The sequence below is a fragment of the Jaculus jaculus genome, chromosome X (assembly GCF_020740685.1).
Source record: "Jaculus jaculus isolate mJacJac1 chromosome X, mJacJac1.mat.Y.cur, whole genome shotgun sequence".
In the NCBI taxonomy this organism is placed as follows: domain Eukaryota; kingdom Metazoa; phylum Chordata; class Mammalia; order Rodentia; family Dipodidae; genus Jaculus; species Jaculus jaculus.
The window spans coordinates 55,645,138-55,666,732 of record NC_059125.1 but is presented as its reverse complement, the minus strand read 5'-3'; the positions used below and the strand labels follow the sequence as shown (position 1 = coordinate 55,666,732).

General features: G+C 39.2%; 1 protein-coding gene across 13 annotated transcripts in view; it reads right to left on the bottom strand.

The window, feature by feature from the left end:
- Huwe1 (HECT, UBA and WWE domain containing E3 ubiquitin protein ligase 1) overlaps positions 1-21,595 on the bottom strand; it is a 198,312-nt gene that overhangs the window by 100,109 nt on the left and 76,608 nt on the right. For 12 of the 13 annotated variants that reach the window (XM_045140148.1, XM_045140153.1, XM_045140152.1 and 9 more), the window contains 6 exons: positions 21,384-21,511; positions 20,186-20,326; positions 19,886-19,991; positions 17,663-17,902; positions 17,084-17,185; positions 16,472-16,552 (listed from right to left, as the gene is read on the bottom strand). In XM_045140148.1, coding sequence (XP_044996083.1) covers positions 16,472-16,552; positions 17,084-17,185; positions 17,663-17,902; positions 19,886-19,991; positions 20,186-20,326; positions 21,384-21,511 — 798 coding nt within the window. The remainder of the gene's footprint in view (positions 1-16,471; positions 16,553-17,083; positions 17,186-17,662; positions 17,903-19,885; positions 19,992-20,185; positions 20,327-21,383; positions 21,512-21,595) is intronic. The other variant, XM_045140158.1, reaches the window with a different exon arrangement.

Here is a 21,595-nt window from a genome sequence, read left to right as displayed (position 1 = left end):
CAGAGTTTCTCATTAAAACTGGTACTCAGATTCAGATATATAAACTATTCAGTAAGGTCCAGACTCCTCTCTCTCCACTTCCCTAGCACTGGAATAATGGACTGACTTTTACATATGTGTTAGGGGTCTGAATTCAGGTTCTACTGCATGCGTGGCCAGCACATTACTCCGTCATCTTTCTAGCCCCACATTACAGTTTCTAGAAGAAAAGATGTAAAGTTAGAAGGAATCAAAGAAAATTAAGAAAAAAAATCTGAGAAATAGAAAAGTCAGATTTTTCAAAGGTCCAAAACAAGTACTATATGAAAACAATGAATAAAAAGTACCATATATTTTGGAAAAGTTTTGTGTTCTAAGTGCAAAGAGAAAACATAATAAATTTTCCAGAGAAAATTGTTCCATACAAACCAAAAGAAGCAGTCCAATAACATGGCTACCTACTTATGTAGCAACAGAAATCAATGGAGAAACATTGACTAAAAACAAAAAAATTCATTTTCTAATTAAAAATTGTCTGAGGGCTGGAGAGATGGCTTAGTAGTTAAGTGCTTGCCTGTAAAGCAAAAGGACCCCGATTCAAGGACCAACGTGAGCCAGATACACAAGAGGGCACACGCGTCTGCATTTCGTTTGCAGTGGCTGGAAGCCCTGGCACGCCCATTCTCTCTTTCTCTATCCCCCCCACCAGTCACTAAAATACATAAATAAAAAATGAAAAAAAAAATAGAAATATTCTCTGAGAATGTAATTCAACAAATTTTTAAAAAGTCAGGTGTGGTGGCTCATGCCTTTAATCCCAGCACTCCTTAGGAGGCATAGGTAGAAGGATCAGTGTGAGTTTGAGGCTAGCCTAGGCTAGAGAGAGACCCTACCTTGAAAACCTAAATAAATAAAAATAAAGGGGCTGGACAATAGCTTACTGGTTAAGGTGCTTGTCTGCAAAGTCTAAGGACCAAAGTTCTATTATCCAGAACCCACGTAAAAGGTGGGGCATGCATCTGGTGTCCACTGGAGTGGCTAGATGCCCTGGTACACCCAAATTCAGACGCTCACTATTGTAAATAAATACATCCAAAAATATTAAAAATGAGTCAAAGAAAGTCAAAAGCTATTAAGCAAGCAAGCAAACAAACAAAAAGGCTTGAGAAAGGAGTGAAACTCAAAGCAGGCCAAAGGTGTTATTTTGTCCTGTTTGGCAGAAGAACAAATAGAAAGCAGTTAAAATGTTTAAATGTCCATTATGGTTGATCATAACAAAGAAAAAGAAAACAATAGATTTAAAAACTAATAAGAGAAAAAAATGAAATGGTCTGGAACTCATGGCAATCCTCCTGCCTCTGCCTCCTAAGTATTGGGATTAAAGGTGTGCACCACCACTCCCAGCTTGGCATCACTATTTTTAATTCCTTCTTGTCAGTCATCTCAAAGTAGTTATTGTTTTCAGCAATATTTATTGGGGTCTTGCATGCTCAAACTGTAATGCTGCTCAGTTATCACGTATCTCAATTCAAGTCTATGTCCTGAGACTGATACAGAGGAAGTTCATTCTAATGATTTTTCTATGTGTGCTCTTCAAGTATACAAAAATACATATACAAAATTCAAATATGGGCTGGAGAGATGGCTTAGGGGTTAAGCCTTTGCCTGTTAAGCCTAAGGACTCCAGTTGAAGGCTCGATTCCCCAGGACCCATGTAAGCCAGATGCACAAGGGGGCACACCCGTCTAGTTTATTTGCAGTGGCTGGAGATCCTGGCGCGCCCATTCTGTCTGTCTCTCTCTCTCTCTCTCCCCCTCTCTTTCCCCCTGTCACTGTCAAATAGATAACAAAAAAATTTTAAAAATCAAACATTTATGATAATAAATCATAAACAAATTTCAATTAAAACCAATTCTTTACAACACCTGTAACTATCTAGAACACATATTTAAAAAGACCAAATTTGCATACTAATCAAAGAGATAATAATAATATAAATTATTTTTCGAGGTAGGGTCTCACTCTACCTCAGGCTGACCTGGAATTCACTCTGTATTTTCAGGGTGGCCTCAAGCTCACAGCAATTCACCTATCTCCCATGGGCTGGGATTAAAGGCGTGCACCACCACACCCGACTGATAAATATTTTTTATAACAAATTAAATTTTGGTTGTAAAATTGATACCACAGGACGTACAAACATCTTCCACCTTTTTCAGAATTGATCAGTATTTGGATTTTATAAGTGGTACTGATAATGTCACTTTTTATAAATACAAAATGGCAAAGGAATGTTAAGCATCATTTTTGCCAAGCCATAAGTCACTTAATGATTAACTCAAGCCAGCAATTCAAACAGCTATTTTGTTTGTTTTCACACAAAAGATCTCATGTAGCCTACACTGGTCTGCCATTCATTATATAGGCAAAGGATCTCTTTGAATTCCATCCTTGCCTTCGCATTCAAAGCACTGGGACTGAGAGGCATAAAAGAGCATGCCCAGAGTAATTAGTGTGTATGTATATGGAAGTAAGAAGAAAATTGAGTGTTGTTCATCTCAGGCTTCTTTAAAAAAATATTTGTGTGTGTATTGTGTTTGTGAGTCTAGGCAGCTCTTCACACTTGAAGGCCAGACACCTGTACCTCTTTTGCATCCAGCTTATATGGGTGATTTGAATTGAACCTGGGCTGGAAGGCTTTGCAATGAAAGACCTTTAGCTACTGAGCCATTTTTTCCAGGTTCTGTCCACATTTTGAGAGAAATCTTTCATTGTTGTGCTGGTGAGTAAGCCCCAGGGATTCACCTATTTCTGTCTCTCCAGCACTGAAATTATAAGTATGGGTACCATGCTGTCGAATTTTTTCTTTCTTTCTTCTTTCTTTTTTTGTGGGTTCTGGGGATTAAGGTCAAGCCCCTAATGCTTGCAGAGGAAGCACTTTATTGATGGAGGTATCTTGCCATTATCAAACAGCAATTTAAAAAATATATTTATTTATTTATGAGAGAGAGAAGCATAGAAGGGGGGAGGAATGGTGGTGACAGGGCATATAGCCACAACACATGAACTCAAGATGCATGTGTCCTAGGGAATCATGGGTCCTTTGCTTTGTAAGCAGGTGCCTTAACTGCTAAGCCATCTCTCCAGCCCTCAAACAGCAATTTTTAAAACAAAAATTATTCCAAAACAATACAATCTAAACACATACAAGAACAACTGCAATTCATAACAGAACAGTTTTGAAGTGGAGTCAACATGTGTAGGGCAGTGTTTATTGGGGTTCTGTAGAGTAATGGAACCCATAGTGAATAGCTATGCATGTTGTGTTTAGAACCAAAGTTATGTGATACAACACAGGCATATGGTGCCATAAACAACATGGATTCATTACTAATTTATTTTGAAGTTTTGGTTGTTATGTATTCAGAAACCTTTCATTGCAAGTTTAGGGTAATCCCCATATTTACTTGTGTAACCCCATAAGGATGAGACTTTTAGCTTAAGAGGCTGTAGCTTATATGACCACTATTCATACACTTAAATCTCTGGTCATCAGGTTTTGAGCCATTAATATCTGGGTTAAATGCCACTGGCTTCTGTATGTCATGGGTCCTATCCACACTGTAGTTTTCAAATGGAAACCTTGTGCCGTCTCTTATTACTGGTATAACTGCCAAAAGCAATCTCCCAAAGAGTAAGCATCCACTTTACATTGGGAACTTGAATTATATATGGTCAATACTATAACATGCTGAAAAAAATCGCAGTGCCTTCAAAGATGCCTGGAAGCTATACATTAAGCTTATTCTTTTTATCTTTAAAAAAAAAACTTTTAAATATATTTTACTTTTATTTACTATTTATTTGACAGAGAGCGGGGAGAGAATGGGCACACCAGGGCCTCCAGCCACTGCAAACGAACTCCAGATGCAAGCGCCAACTTGTGCATCTGGCTAACATGGGTCTGAGGGCAATCAAGCCCGGAACCGTGGTCCTTCACAGGCAAGCGCTTAACCACTAAGTCATCTCTCCAGCCCAATTAAGCCTATTCTTTTTGTTTGTTTGTTTTTGTTTTTAAGGGTAGGGTCTCACTCTAGCTCAGGCTGACCTGGAATTCACTATGTAGTCTCAGGGAGGCATCAAACTCGTTTATTTTTTATTAATATATTTTATTCAGATCTTACAAACATGTGGGAATGGGAGAAAGCTGGGAGGTAAAGAAAGATAAAATAGAGAGAATAGACGGGCTGGAGAGATGGCTTAGCGGTTAAGCGCTTGCCTGTGAAGCCTAAGGACTCCGGTTCGAGGCTCGGTTCCCCAGGTCCCACGTTAGCCAGATGCACAAGGGGGCGCACGCATCTGGAGTTCGTTTGCAGAGGCTGGAAGCCCTGGCGCGCCCATTCCCTCTCTCTCCCTCTATCTGTCTTTCTCTCTGTGTCTGTTGCTCTCAAATAAATAAATAAATAAATAATTTTTAAAAAAATAGAGAGAATAGAGATATACCATGTGGATTCCACGAGCCTATGTTTGCCATGAGCGGACCATGAGTCCACATAAATGAACAAGGACTTTACAGGGGGAAAAAAGAAAAACAACATAGAAAGGGATTTTTTAAATATTCACTTCCAAAAAGATTAAAAGTGAAGACAGTAATAAAAGATAAAAATGCCTCTTTTTATGGAAGTCATAGTGGGAGAGAGATATTTTACTGTCAGAAGACTGGAAAAATGTTATTGCCAGTTTAAGAAAGAAACAGAAAAATGCCCCAGAATGAGCAATCTTGAATATATATGATGCTCATTCTACATATATATATTCCTGAACTATTGAAGGGTCACAACAGTATGTAAGGTGGCTGACACTCATAATATATACAACACGTACATACTTCCAGGAAGCCCAAGTCTGAAAATATTACCATGCAGTATTTTGGATTTGGGAGGCCAGGCTATGCATCATTTGGCTCCTGGCCAGGGTCTGAGATTCTAATACTGAATTCTAATATTAGTGGATCCCGTTTTACCATAGCTGTAACCTTTATTTGTTTAGATTCTTTCCCCACACACACACACAAAAATTATTCTAGAAGGGGCTAGAGAGCTGGCTTAGCAGTTAAGGCACTTGCCTGGGAAGCCAAAGGACACAGGTTCAGTTCCCCAGGACTCACATAAGCCAGATGCACAAAGTGGTACATGCGTCTGGAGTTTGTTTACAGAGGCAGAAGGCCTTGGCGCTCCCATTCTTTATCTGCCTTTTTCCCTCCCACTCTCCCTCTCTCAAATAAATAAAATTAAACAAAAGTTATTTTAGGAGCTAGAGATGTAGTTTAGTTGGTAGAGTCGAGTATGTGTGAAGCCTTTACTACAAGCACCACACAAACTGGGCATGGTGGCGTATACATGTAATACCAATATTGGGAGGTGGATAGAGGAGGATCAGAAGTAGTCCTTGTTTCAAAAAATAAAATTATTCTACATCGCTTGTGGGGAAAAGGATACTGATCTTCTGTTACTTTAAAATTCTTCAAAAACACTTTAAAAATTAAATATTGGGACTAGCTCAGGTTGCCTATCAACCCAACAGACAAATTCATTAGTACTGCCTAAATCAGGGTTGCACAACCTATATGCTGACACCTTCAGATACGTAGTGTGCATAAGCATGCACCATAATTCTAGTCCCATCAGTTCTGATTTCCCCTTCTTTGATAACCAATCCACACATTACTCTGAATTACTTAATAATAACTATGCATAAGAACAGGCCTGGTGGTACATGCCTTTATTCCCAACACTTGGGAGGCAGGAGAAGAAGGATGGCTGTGAGTTTGAGGCCACCCTGAGACTATGTAGTGAATTCCAGGTAAGCCTGGGCTAGAGTGAGACTGTACCTCAGGGACGGGGGGGGGGGGGGGGGGGGGGGGGCGCAAAAAAGCTCGTATCTTCTTTTTTCAACCTGACATACAGTGTCTATGGAATAGAAACAAAGAATGTCACCCCAAGTGATGAGCTATCAATAATGGAAACAGGTCCCCCACATTAAACAACCACTTAAACAAGTTTAGTAGCCTTGGAGGTTTACAATATTTAAATATTTTATTTCTTTACAAGGAGAAAGAATGGGGGAGAACGAGCATGGTGGGGCTCTAGCCAGGATAAACAAACTCTCACATGCACACACTACTTTGTGCATATGGCTCTGTGTAGGTACTAAGCAATCGAAACTAGGTCATTAGGTTTTAGCAGGCAAGTGCATTAACAGCTGAGTCATCTCTCCAGCCTGGTTTACAGAACAAATGGAGAGATGACAGATACCTAGCTCTGTGGAAATACAGGATATGATTGTTGGCCTCCTACAGATCTTGGGGTGACTGGAAAAGGCATAGGGTCCATAAAGTGTAAATTTATTCAGCACATTGTGAGGTCACAATACCTTTAATAATTTCAAGTTGACCTCCACCAAATAAGTTTATTAACATTATACCTTGCATATAATTCCAAATTATTATTCTCCACTTTTATGTCTGCACTTATCCCCCTTACTGTATCTCCATTAACCTCCTTGGCTTCCTATTCCATCATCTGCCTTACTCTTCACATTTTTGGTAGTGTTTCTAGCCTGTCTAAAGCTAGTGCCATCTTGGTAGTCATCTCTCCATTTACTCTGTCTATAACATAATTTCACCAAGCTACAGAGAGAGAGAGACTGAGTGAGAGTGAGCGAAAGTTTTCTTTTGGTTCTCCAAAACATGGTCTGGTTTTTTTTGAAGGATCCCTGAGGGCTGAGGCTATTCTTAATTATGTGATAGTGTACCTTTCCTTCTCTCTTCAGTCTCCCTTAAGCCCTTCCACTGGCCCTCTTGGATTTATTTTCTTCCTCTACTTTTCTCTCTATCAGTCCTGTGCTAACCATACTAGTCTTACTGTATTTTCCTTTCAATTCATACCTAAAATATTTAATGTATCAGTACAGGCAATAGCATAACTGTCCTCCGTAAAATGATTAGTACAAGTAGTGATTGTTTAACAGTAGATCATTACTTTTTTTCTTAGAGAGCCTATCCCTAGCAAGTAGCTGTTGTTAAATACACTATTCTACCTAAAGGGGAAGGCTGGGTGGAGATACTGCCTGGTCTTCGGAACACCAGTCTGAACAGAGCTGGGGGGGGGGGGGGAGCAACAATCTGGCCTCTCCCAAATGTTGAAAACATTAACACCAAAAGAAGGTGACCAAAATATAAGAATGATTAAAACACCAACATTCAATCAAGAATCTAATTTCTGATGTGTAGGAACAAGTGCAAAATCACAAATAACATGAAAACCCAAAAGTACATGTCTCCTACGAAATCTACCTATCCCAGATAAGAGACATAGCTGAAATTCCAAAGCATTAAAAGGACCATTAGGAAGTCAGCACGTGAGAGGTACAGGTAGAAGGATTGCTATGAGTTCAAGGCCAGTCTGAAGCTAGGGAAATCCATGTCAGTTTGGCTAAAGTGAGAGCCTGCCTCAATAAAAAGGAACAATTACTAATAAGTTTAAATAAATAAAAGAATTCAAAAAGAACATAGATAATCAGCTGAATCAAGTAAGAAAGCCAATGAAGGTTAAGAAAATGTACAAAGAAATAATGGAGAAAATCGGAAGCTAAGTGGAAAGCCTCATAATATTATGGATTATAAGAAGAACAGAACCCCAGGAATACTTGTTAAGGTTCACTTAAGAATGATGAACGGGCCGGGCGTGGTGGCGCACGCCTTTAATCCTAGCACTTGGGAGGCAGAGGTAGGAGGATCGCCATGAGTTCAAGGCTACCCTGAGACTACAGAGTTAATTCCAGGTCAGCCTGGACCAGAGTGAGACCCTACCTCAAAAAACCAAAAAAAAAAAAAGAATGATGAACTGCTGGGCTTGGTGTCACACATCTTTAATCCCAGCACTCAGGAGGCAGAGGTATGAGAATTGCCTGGAGTTCAAGGCCACCCTGTGAATGCAGAGTCAATTCCAGGTCAGCCTGAACTAGAGTGAGACCCTAACTCGAAAAACCAAAAAATAAAAAAAAATTAAAAATGATGAACTTGCCGGGCATAGTGGTACGCACCTTTAATCCAAGCACTCGAGAGGTGGTCTTCGTGAGATTGAGGCCACCCTAAGACTACATAATGAATTCCAGGTTGGCCTGAGACTCTACCTCGGGAGGGGGGGAGGGACACGATGATGAACGTCAAGCAAAAATTGGCATGGTGGCATACAACATTAATCCCAGCTAAGACAGGAGGTTGAGGTCAACCTAGGCTAGAATGAGGAGACCATACCTTAAAAAACACTGCATATATAAATTGATCCTTGGAAAACTGTGAAAAGATCCAATGAACAAATTTTGTATATTTTAAAAAAAGAGAAGAGTTCCATGTCAAAAGCATAGAAATTAGTTTTGATATGACAATAAAAGTTCTGAAACCAGAGGAAATATCAAAGTTGTTTGTGGAGACATAAACTATTCATAGCAAAAATAAAGTCAGCGGTATCACCAACAGAAGTGTAAGCAGGAGGACAATGGTACAAAACGAGGCATGTAGATCAATGGATTAGAAGATCCAGGTGAAATTGAAAGTAACTAGAACCACCTGATTTTGACAGAGCACAAAAACACACATTGGAGGAAAGATCACATTTAAAACAAATGGTACTGGGAACACTGGATACCATATGCTTAAGAATGAATCTAGACCCATATATCCCTGACAACGCAAAAAAGAACTCTGAATTGCTCAAGCACCTCAATTTAGACCCATAACCCTGAAGCAATTAGTGGAAAAAGTAGGAAAAAAATACTTCAAGATGTAGGCATGCAGAAGAACGTTCAGAATAGGGTGCACAGGAAATAAGGCAAACAGTAAGTGAGAACATAGGAAACTTAAAAGCAATTTATTGTGCAGCTAAAGAAACTGTCTAGAATGTGAGAAAATTTCTGGCAGCTACACAGTATTATCATCTAGAATATGTACTAGTCAAAAAATTAAGCAACACAGACTCAAACAAGCCATTCAACATGGACCTGAAGAGCGTTCTCAAAACAAGAAACAGAAATAGCCAGTATCTTTAAGAAAGGTCGACATCTTTAGCCATCAGGAAAATACAAATTAAAAGTACTTTAAAATTGAGTAAGAGTGGTGGTCATCAAAAAAAATTCAAGTAACAAGAAAATGTGGTAAGGGTGTAGGCAAAGAAGAATTCTCGTTTACTGTTAGCCAATTACAAATTTAGAAATAAAGAGATTAGCCGGGCGTGGTGGCGCACGCCTTTAATCCCAGCACTCGGGAGGCAGAGGTAGGAGGATCGCCTTGAGTTCAAGGCCACCCTGAGACTACAGAGTTAATTCCAGGTCAGCCTGGACCAGAGTGAGACCCTACCTCGAAAAAGCAAAAAAAAAACAAAAAAAAAAACCAAAAAAAAAAAAACCAGAGATTATATCCCGTGGAAGTGGGGAACACCGTGCCCAGAATCCATGGATTATTACAGAAAAATCCAAGTGCCAGAAATGGGATACCTTACAGTGTGTGTTGTTGGTCACAAAGGGCAATGAGACTCCAAAAGCAATATAGCCATATGCCAATATTCTTACTCACTAGCAATAGACAGTAAGACCCTACTGCTGAAGATAACACATGGGTTGGATATAGGGCATCCAAGAAAATCAAGCTGAAACTGAGTTGTAAGTCTCCTCTCTGTTGGATAACTATTTCAATTCTGAAAACTTCTATGCAGGATGTGAAAAACCTAACAGTTTTAACCAGTAGTGGACCCCGTCAGCTACACAACTGGCCAAACAGGCAAGATATGCACAGCAGTGTAACAATGGAACCATAGTTATACCTTTAATCCCAGCACTCTGGAGACTGAGTTAGGAGGAGCCACTGTGCGTTCAATGCCTGAGACTAAATTCCAGGTCAGCCTGGGCTGGAATAAGACTTTACCTCAAACCCACCTTCCCAAATAAAGAGAGCTCAAAAATTAAATCAGTTATTTATTTTAAGGCCTTGGAAAAATAAAAAGAAATCATGTGCCAAGATAGTAGATGGAATGAAATAATTAAGATTAGAACTGAAATGAATGGTGAAGCAACAAAAAAAAAAAAAATCAATGAATCATTAAAGTGAAGAAAGAGTCAGTCATTTGAAAATAAAGAAGATTGACAAACTCTTGGCTACATCAAACACATGAAAGAAGAAGACTCAATTATTAGAGATGAAAAAGGAAACATTAAAATAGATACCAAAGGAAGCCAGGCATGGTGGCGCATGCCTTTAATCCCCACACTCGGGAGGTAGAGGTAGGAGGATCACTGAGTTTGAGTCCACCCTGAGACTCCATAGTGAATTCAAGGTCAGTATGAGTGAGACCCTACCTCAAAAAACCAAACCAACAACAACAACAACAAAAACCAAGACAATGAAAATTCACAATATCAAAAGAATGGACCTTAAAAATGTATATTCCATCTTGCCAAAGTGATGCACACCTTTAATCCAAGCACTTGGTAGGCAGAGCCAGGAGATCACCCTGAGATTACATAGTGAACTCCAGGTCAGCCTGAGACCCGACATGGGGGGGAAAATGCTGGCCTTGGGCTGTAGAGATGGCTGCAAAGCCAAAGGACCCAGGTTCAATTCCCTAGGACCCACTTAAGCCAGATGCACAAGGTAGTGCATGCAGCTGGAGATCATTTACATTGGCTAGAAACTGTGGAGTGCTCACACATTCTCTCTCTCCATTGCCTCTTTCTCTCCTTCTCTCAAATAAATAAGTATTTTTGGGCTGGAGAGATGGCTTAGCAGTTTAAGCTGGCCTGTGAATCCTAAGGACCCCAGTTCAAGGGTCCATTCCCCAGGACCCACGTAAGCAAGAAACACAAGGTGTTGTAAGCATCTGGAGTTCATTTACAGTGGCTGGAGGCCCTGTTGTGCCCATTGTCTCTCTGTTTGTAGCTCTTAAATAAATAAAAATAAATTTAAAACTAAAAATAAATAAATAAAAATTTTTTTAAATCGTGGGAAAAATAACTTTCTGAATATAACCCCAATTGCTCAGGCAATAAAACCACAGATTAACTGCTGGGACCTCATGAAATTAAATTACAAAGATTTTGTACAGCAAAGGCACTGTGAATAAGGCAAAGAGGCAACCTGTTGAATGGGAAAAAAATCTTTGCCAGCTATACATCTGATAGAGGATTTATATCTAGGATATACAGAGAACGCAAAAAATTAACTAATAAAAAAATCAAACAAGCCAATTAAAAAATGGGCTATGGGCCGGACGTGGTGGCGCACCCCTTTAATCCCAGCACTCGGGAGGCAGAGGTAGGAGGATCGCCATGAGTTCAAGGCCACCCTGAGATGACAGAGTAAATTCCAGGTCAGTCTGGGCTAGAGTGAGACCCTACCTTGAAAAAGAAGAAAAAGGGGGGGGGCACTAGGGAACAAAATAAGAGTTATTAAAAGAAAAAATACGAATGGTATATAAACATCTAAAAAAAAGCTCTATATCCCTAGTCACCAGGAAAATGCAAATTACAACTACTTTGAGATTCCATCTCACTCCTGTCCCATTGGCTACCATCATAAAAACAAATGACCATAAATACTGGCAAGGATGTGGAAAAAGAGGAACTTTTCTATACTGTTGGTGGGAATGCAATCTGGTCCAGCCATTGTGGAGATCAGTGTGGAGGTTCCTCAGACAGCTAAAAACAGATTTACCATTTGAACCACCTATAGCACGTGTAAACATTTTTCCTAAGGACTCATCTCATTACCTTAGAGATTCTTGCTAAACCATGTTTATTGCCGCTCAATTCACAATACTGGGAAATGGAACAAGCCTAGATGTCCTTTAACTGATGAGTGAATAATGAAGATATGGCACATTTATAAAATGGAGTTCTACTCAGCAGTAAAGAAAAATGAAGTTATGAATTTTGCAGGAAGATGGATCGATCTGGAAAGGATTATACTAAGTGAGGCCCAGAAAGCCAAGCATCATATGTTCTCTCTCATATGTGGATCCTAGGTATAGATGATTGGAATTCTGTGTGAGGAGGAAGAAAATGCAGTAGCAAAGGCTAGTAAGAATGTACCATAAAAACATGTATTCCAGCTGGGCATGGTGGCAGCGCATGCTTTTAAACCCAGCACTCGGGAGACAGAAGTAGGAGGATCACTGTGGGTTGAGGTTACCCTGAGACTACACAGTGAATTCCAGAACAGCCTGAGCTACAGTGAGACCCTACCTCAGAAAACAACAAGATTTTTTTTTTTAAAGGATATTCTACTAAAATGGAGACTCTGAAAGAACTGGGTGAATTTCTAGGAGTATATATAATATATAACTGATTAGATTAAATCAAAATTAGATAATTACTTTAAACTATGAGTAATGACTCCAATATTGTTGCAGTAATAAAAAAAAATCTCCCCATTAAAAAGGTCAGGTCGGGCTGAAAGATGGCTTAGCAGTTAAGCGCTTGCTGTAAAGCCTAAAGACCCCGGTTCCAGGCTCAATTTCCCAGGACCCACGTTAGCCAGATGCACAAGGGGGACCAAGAGTATAGAGTTCATTTGCAGTGGCTGGAAGCCCTGGTGCGCGCTCTCTCTCTCTCTCTGCATATTTTTCTGTCTGTTGCTCTCAAATAAATAAAAGTAAACAAAAAAATTAAAAAAATAAAAGTTCAGGTCCAGGGCTGGAGAGATGGCTTAGTGCTTAAGTGAAGTCTAAGGACATCAGTTTGAGGCTCAATTCCCCAGGACCCATGTTAGCCAGATGCAGAAAGGGGCACACACATCTGGAGTTCATTTGCAGTGGCTAGAGGCCCTGGGTGCGCCCATTATCTCTCTCTCTTTCTCTCTATGCCTGTCACTCTCAAATAAATAAATAAAAATAACAACAACAACAAAAAGCTCAGGTCCAACCAGGCATGGTCGCACATGCCGCTAGTCCCAGCACTCGGGAGGCAGAAGACGACTGCCATGAGATGGAGATCACCCTGAGACTCCACAGTGATTTCCAGGTCAGCCTAGGCTAGAGTGAAATACTACCTCAAAAAAGTAAAAACCTCAGGCCCATATATTCATTGCAGAACTGTAGCAGACCATGAAAAACTTTGCCACCTTGTGTGGCTTTGTGTGGGTTCTGAGAAATGGAACCTGGGTCCTTTGGCTTTGTAGGTGAGTGCTTTAAACACTAAGACATGTCTCCAGCCCTCAGATTATTTTTTAAAGACACAATGGGAAGACTCTGATACATAAATCAGTGACAGAGAAAAGTTATGTATCACTCCATGATGAACACTGGGGCCAAAAAAAAAAAAAACTCAACAAAATAAGCCAAGCCTGCCTTTAATCCCAGGACTTGGGAGGCAGAGATAGGATGATTGCAATGAGTTTGAGGTCACCCGAGATAGTGAATTTAAGGTCCACTTAGGCTAGCAAGATCCTACCTCTTGAAAAACAAAACAAAACAAAACAAAAAATATTTACAGACCAAATTCTAGAGAAAAAGATAATTCAAGTTAATTGAGAGAGTTGTTTTCCAGAGACACAGGAAGAGTTCAACATTTGTACCTCAATAAATGCAATCAATAATGTTGTATGACAAATGCAGTAATAATCCCAAGGAGAGAAACCACATGATTATTTGAATATATGAAAATTCATTGGAAAAAACTCCAAAAACAATTCTTTTATGATAAAAAAGTCCTGAGGCAACTACAGGTGGAAGAAATATAACTCACCATGGAAAATAAGTGTACATAAAAGCTTCAGCTATACCATAATAAATGAAAATCACCTGAAGCAATCCCAATATCACGAACAAGATAAGGGTGCCCACCCTCTCTAGTTCTATTCAACATAGTGCTTTGGTATTTTATCTATGGCAATAAAAAAAAATGGGATACAAATAGAAAATGATTTAGTCAAATTATCCTTATTTGCAGATGTTCTAATTCTATGTATAAGACCCCAGAGACACAAGAAACTGTTGAAGCTGATAAACACTTTCAGCAAAGTTGAGGATACATGTATCAATATTATTTTTTTTTTTGAGGTAGGGTCTATCTCTATCTTAGGCTGACCTGGAATTCACTAAGTAGTCTCAGGGTGGTCTCAAACTCATGGCAATCCTCCTATCTCGGGCCTCCCAAGTGCTGGGATTAAAGGCATGCGCCACCATGCCCAGCATATATATCAGTATACTTTTTATATTACAATGACAAACATACTGAGAAAGAAATCAGGGAAATAACACTATTAAAAATAAATTCAGGAAGACACCATGAGATCAGATGATAATACTGTGAAAAATCATCCTACCACAAGTAATCTATACGTTCAATATGATCCCAATCAAATTTTTTTTAGCAGCACTATTTATAGAACTAGGTTTTGCATATCTGATTTCACTGCATGTTACAGAGTCACAGTGCTTCAAGTAGCCTGGCACTGATATGAAAACGGGCAGATCAATGGAACAGAATAGGGTATCCAGATTATCAGTGAGAAACTACAGCCACCTGATTTTTCACAAAGATTCTGGATATAAACACTAGAGAACAGTTTATTTGCCAATCAGTTAAGGACCTAAACTGGACGTAAGACAAACTCTAAATCTGCTAAAGAAAAACTGGTGTACTTAAATTTGAGTACCTATAAAGGGCAGAAAGCTAGAAAGGGGCATCAGGAGAGGTTTTGCAGGCCATAGTAGAACACATGTGATATGAAAGTAGTGGGAGAATGTTTAAGCAGTGATAGAATAGATGGCATAGAGAAGAACATGGGGGGGAGGGAGGTGTTAAGTAAAACTGTATGTATATGAAAAGGCCATCAAGAAATGTACTTCGTGGGCTGGAGAAATGGCTTAGCAGTTAAGCGCTTGCCTGTGAAGCTTAAGGACCCTGGTTCAAGGCTCGATTCCCCAGGACACGCGTTAGCCAGATGCACAAGGGGGCGCACACACCTGGAGTTCATTTGCAGTGGCTTGAAGCCCTGGCGCGCCCATTCTCTCTCTCTCTGCCTCTTTCTGTCTGTAGCTCTTAAATAAATGAACAAAAATAAAAAAAAAGAAATGTACTTCCTGTACACTAATTAAAATTTAAAACAAAGCTGGGTGTGGTGGCACACGCCTTTAATCCCAGCACTTAGGAGGCAAAGGTATGCATTCTAGGCCACCCTGAGACTACATAGTGAATTCTATGTCAGCCTGGGCTAGAGTTAGATACTACCTCAAAAAAACAAACAAACAAAAACTTGAATAAAGATAACCTATATAAATGGATAAAGCTACTTTCACAAGCCATGTTATTATAGGAAAATATCAGTGTCATGGATGGGGCTAACACCCAGTGAGACATTGGTCAAGAAGGCCAGACGTAACTAAAACAATACAGGTTAATTTGCTGACCAATATTTGATGATAAGTCTCCCAGAAGAGACTAAACACTTCATTTGCAAGACTTCATTTCTACAAGATACTTTTAATAATGCCAGAAGATGCTGTTTAGGCTCCTGGAGGAGAAAAGTCATCAATACTCTTATCCAGCTGACCTTCCAGGGGAAGGTATGACCATTGGTGCACTAGTAATCATAAGGGTTAAGTGAAACACTTTCTGATTGAAATCTAAAACACAGGAAGTAATTTATATCTAGTACAATAAAAGTGACAAAAGCCCATGAATAGTCTGCTACGTTATAGGCCTTAGGAGAAACCTACTATTGTGTGCTGCTGTGCGCCTTGATCACAGTAGTTTCATCTTGCAGTGATACACAGATGCATAGCTGGTAAGACTGTTACTATTATGTACTCAGCCCTAAAAAGAATATCTGTATCAGCCAAAGGCTCAGTAAACATTGCAGAATAAGGCATGGGAAAAATGTGATAGCTAGTAGTTAGGGAAGTGTGTTGTGGATAGTTAGTTGCCTCCTGGACAAGACAGGGCCCTTAGACTCATGAACTCATGGCAGATTTTCCTGCACATGGATGAGAGAGGAGCTCATGAGACACCACACATACCAGAGAAATTATTGATAGCTAGTGGTTGCTAGGTGGAGATAGTCTTGTTTTTCTGTGGTTTTCACCACTAATAAATTGCCCACATTCTAGTAAATAACTTCCCAATGATGCTTATGTGTAAGCAACCATAATTTAACTCAATGAGTCACACACAAAAAAAGGCATAAAAGAAGGCAGGGTGTTAACTGTGAAAAAAAGAGTTTAGAAGGAGTTGGAGGATGATATGAGAGAGAGAGAGAGAGAGAGAGAGCGCAATGGGGATAAGACTAAAAATTATCTAATGTATGAAATTGACAAAAAGTGGGGAATAAAAGGTAGAATACCAATTAGTGAAGAAATGTTAAGTGTAAAATCCCACAATTATAGAAAACATTTCTGCCAAGTCATCTGTTTTGGTAGAACAAACATTCAGTTCTACTTACCTAGGAGGAAGAGTGATGGGCCATAGTATTCTGCATTGCTAATGATGTGTTTCAAAGAGGTAGGCAGAGAACCATCCATCACTAAGAAGAAAATGAAATCTGATCAGAATGACATCAATGTAAGGAGCAGGGATAATTGGTAGCAGTATGTAACAAAGTAGTAAGCAAGCCTGTTTTGACTTCCATCTAAAGGTCTGTATTTGTTTCCTATTTTGTTATTCTTTGTCCATTAAGCTTTTACATTATATCAAAATAAGTACAGACACACAAAGCATGAGAGATGGCTAGTTGGAAGGAAGTGAATAAAGTCACAAAGCTAGAAAAGTGGGCTTAAGACATGGCTCAACAGTTAAGTTGCCTGCAGAGCCAAACGAAATAGGTACAATTCCCGAGTACTCACATAAAGCCAGATGCACAAAGTGGTGCATGCATCTGGAATGCAATTCCAGCTACAGAAGCCCTGGTGCACCCATTCTTCTCACTATCTACCTACCTCTCAAATAATTTATTTAAAAATTTTGAAAAAAAGAAATAGGGAAAAGTGGCAACGTAAGGTCTAGAAAAATAAACTTTTTGAGCCAGTCTCATAAAAAAGTATCTAGAATCAAATACCATGCCGTATGCCATCTGAGAAAGCAGGGTCTTGGATGGCCTTCTTCAGGAAATTCAACATTGATTTGAGAAGTGCTGCTCTTTGTGGAATACACTGGACTCCTAGCATGGGAGAAAGGCCATAGAATTATCCTACATTCAACATTAAACCACAATGAGAATGCATACGAAGTATGCTTTAAGAATACCATCTGTATCTACATCATTAATACTACCAGACATTTAAGATTGAGATTTCTGGACATTGGGAAGAATACTTTTAAAGTGGAAAAAAATAAATCACCACGAATAGCACAAGTTCTAAAATTAGACACCTAAAGTAAAAATGGAAAAGTTATACAGTAAACAGAATCAACTGTGAACCTCACTTAGTTCCTGTTTTAGCTATAATATCCCTCCAAAATGACTGCTTTGATAATCAATGTGACAACTCCTAAAAGTCCAATATATAAGGCTTATACAAGCTAAGTTAATGTAATTTAACCTCAAATGTATCACTAACTTCTACCTAAGGTCTCATATTCACTGGTTTATTAAGTCAGTCACTGGGAAAGACCATGTATTTATGTGTCTACGCACCAGGACGGGGTCCAGGGCCAGGGCCAAGGCCAGGGTCAGGGCCAGGGCCAGGGCCAGGACCAGGACCAGGGCCTGGACCAGGGCCAGGGCCAGGGCCAGGGCCTGGGCCCGGGCCAGTGCCAGTGCCAGTGCCAGAGATGCTAGTGCTGCTGTTGGAACTTGATGCCCTTAATTCAATATCCAGCCGGTGCTCCATAGATATGGATGAGCCTGGACTGCTTTCCATAGTTACATCTGCAACTAAAGTACAAGTTATAAAAGAAACTAATTAGAATAAAAAGTACTCAATTTCTGAGAAAATTTCTTCCACTGAGGTGAGATGAATGATGTTAAACATGCACATTCATAGATTACTGACAGGAAGAAGCTAGTACACAGAGCTTTTTAAATATTAATAAGCAAATACAAAAAGCAGTAAAAATGTCACAGTCAATGTTATTAAGTAGATTCAGCATTAACATTTCTTTTACATACTGTGATAAAATAAATTTACTAGAGTAAAAACTACATACTCATTCTCAACATAATAATAAAAAGTCATAATAAAACCCACATTGATTATAGCCACTGGTTTTGTTTTGTAACAATTTCTTCCCATACTTTTATATGTACAAATATACACACATATACCTAAGTACATAAAGACCTACTTTGCATCAATTAGCATTACAAAAGAAATATTTGCATTAGTTTAATATCCAGATTTCCTGAGTTCAAGTTGAAACATTTAATGAATCAAGCATAATATACAGGTTCTGGATTTTTCCAAGTACTTATTATTGCACTTACTAAATTTTGAGCCACTGATTTATAGTGGTCTGCTGTATACCAGTAGTCTGAGACTAACAAATTTCACTGGACACCCTGGGATCTCACCTGTGAATTCAAATGTAAGCTTGTTTCCAATAAGCTACAAGCAGAGAATGAGAAAAGGGAGTTCTAGAGACAGCAAAATGTACAGATGTGTCCAAAGATAAAATGAGAAAAAAGAACAGCAACACACTGATATGCACTGTCAAAAGAATGCATTATAATGTCTAATACTTTTATCATGGGCATGACAGATGCAATAATAATCTGGATTACTAAAACAAAGCTACTTCAAATTCTCAGACAATTATTTTGAGGAACAATTTGTCTATGAAGTATATATAAGGAAAGGATTAGAAGAGTTAAAATGAGTCTAACTTTTTGATTTAGATATACAAGGTATTTATTTAATTTGTTTGCATAGAGAGGAGGGGAGGGGAGGGGAGGAGAGAGGGTCTGCCATGACCTCTAGCTGCTGCAAACAAACTCCAGATGCATGCACTACTTTGTGCATCTGGCAAGATGTGGGCATTGGGGAATCAGTGGGGGTCATTAGCCTTTGCAGGCAACTGCCTTAACCACTAAGCCATCACTCCAGAGCTAAATTTTTGATTTTATGATGTAAAAGTAGGTCCCCTCCCAGTTACATCTTCACCTGTTCTCTTCAAGTTTATAAAGGACTCACTTAAGAGCTGATAACCTCACTGCATTTATGAAGTGCATATTTAATGACTAGAATTATCAGAAGCAGCATCAGTGAGAAAATATCCTGATTCCACAGAACTTGTGTTTTAGAGGAAATCAGATAATAAACCAATACATTTGGAAAGATAATTTACTAAGTGATGAGATAAAAGAAATTTGCAGAGTCTACTAAGGCTCCCCCTCTGCTTCACCTCTCAGCACTCCATCAAACATTTTTCCTATCAATCATATGAAAAAAAAAAAATCTTACTGAAAATATGCATTCTTAAAAATTAAGCTTGTAATTAATAATTTATGACACTCAAGAAATAAAACCAGGGTGGGGAAAACAGTAAGCTTTCATGCTTAGTGGTTAAGGCATTTGCCTATGAAGTCAAAGGACCAAGGTTCGGTTCCGCAGAACCCACATAAACCAGATAAACAAATGGCACGTGTCTGGAGTTTGTTTGCAGTGGCTGGAAGCCCTGACATGCCCACTCCATCTGTGCCTATCTCTCTTCTCTCTATAAAAAATAAAAGCTGCTGTGGTGGTGCACACCTTTAATCCCAGCACTGGGGAGGCAGAGGTAGGAGGATCCCTGTGAGTTTGAGGCCAACTCAAGTATACAGAGTGAATTCCAGGTCAGCCTGGGCTAGAGTGAGACCCTACTTTGAAAAAAACTATATATAGAGGGGGTAGAGGGAGGAAGAGGATAACTTGTTAATTACCATCCATATCGGTTTCCATTTCTTCTCCTTCTTGAGTGGTATTTGGTCGCTGGATCTTTGGCTTGATCACAAATGGACATTCTTTCCGGCACAAATCTACTTCATGCTACAATCAAGGGAAAAACAGTATGAAACTACTATATATATATATCAAGAACTGAAAACAAATATAATGGAAGGCAAGCTAAATTATAACATCAGTTTCTAGAAACCCAAGATGTTTGTTAATTAGGACCATTCCTAGGCATAGTTTTCATTGGGTTTATATAAAGCCTATAAAAATTAATTCATGGATAATACCTCAAGTCTATAGATGAATATAGAAAGACCACTATGGGACTGAAAAGCTGCCATGTCCAAGTTAGTGATGAGGTCAACCACTCTGACAGCTCGGGTGACAAATGTTATCTGGTCCTGTTCATCACCAAGAAACTTTATGACCTATCAGGGAAAGACAGCAAAAGCAATTACTAAAATGATACAAAGCATTTATAAAAATTTCATTTTTAAGCCGGCCATGGTGGCACATGCCTTTAATCCCAGCACTTGGGAGGCAGAGGTAGGAGGATCGCTGTGAGTTCGAGGCCACCCTGAAACTCCATAGTGAATTCCAGGTCAACCTGGGCTAGAGTGAAACCCTACCTCGAAAAACAAAAAAAATTAATTTTTTTTTTGAGGTAGACTCTCACCCATGCTGACCTTGAATTCATAGTGATCCTCTACCTCTGACTCCTAGTGCTGAGATTTAATTGGTGATCCAACACACCCAGCTCAAAAATTGTATCCTTTTATAAACATGTAGGCATGGATCCCAAATGGGGCAGAACAGAAAGAACTCCGTGATGTTTTCTGCTTGCCATGTAATGGTTCCATAATTTCAACCAGCTCAACCAAATCAGTAGCAATAAACTCACAGGATTAAGTAAAATATTCAAGATGTAAAAAGCTGGTACTCAGTACTCAACACATAATGACTAGCTGAGATGATGGTACATGCCTGCAATTCCAGCACTCAGGAGACTGAGAACTGCTGCAAGGTTGAAGAAAAACCAACATTATAACACAGCAAAAATATTATACTGTATTTACATATACTTTCCTCAACGTACTACCTAATGTCATGCTACATGAGGCAATGCCTTGACTTCACAGGGCCTCATATCATGTGTCGAGTACAAGAAATTATTTTTGGCTAGCCAAGGCTGACCTCTAAGTCACTATATAGTTTCAAACTGGCCTCAAACTTACAACAAGCCTCCTATTAGGTGCTGGGTTTAAAAGCAAGAACCACCATGCCTGGCAAGAAATTTTTAAATATTGGTACCTAGTGGTTTTTATTGTTGTTAATGTAGTAACTAGAAAGCCAAACTTGAAAATTAAATGTAACTGTTTTGGGATAAGTGTTCTATGCCATAAGCACTGTGAAACATTCTAAACTTACACACTGTACAATCATTTGATTTCCTCACAAATGTATTAGAAAATTAATGTAGAGTACCTTCAGTAAGGCTTCCATCATTCCACAGGAGACCAAGGCTTCACCACCAGCATCATAGCTGGCCAAATGGTATAAAAAGGAGAAAAGAGCAGTAGCAAATTGGTGAGGGTATGGGTCCATTGAAGGATCTAAAAAGAAAGTCAGGAAAAGGAAAGAAAAAGCTCTTGAGTTTGTACTAATATGGCAACGAACACTTAAGGCCAGAATACTCT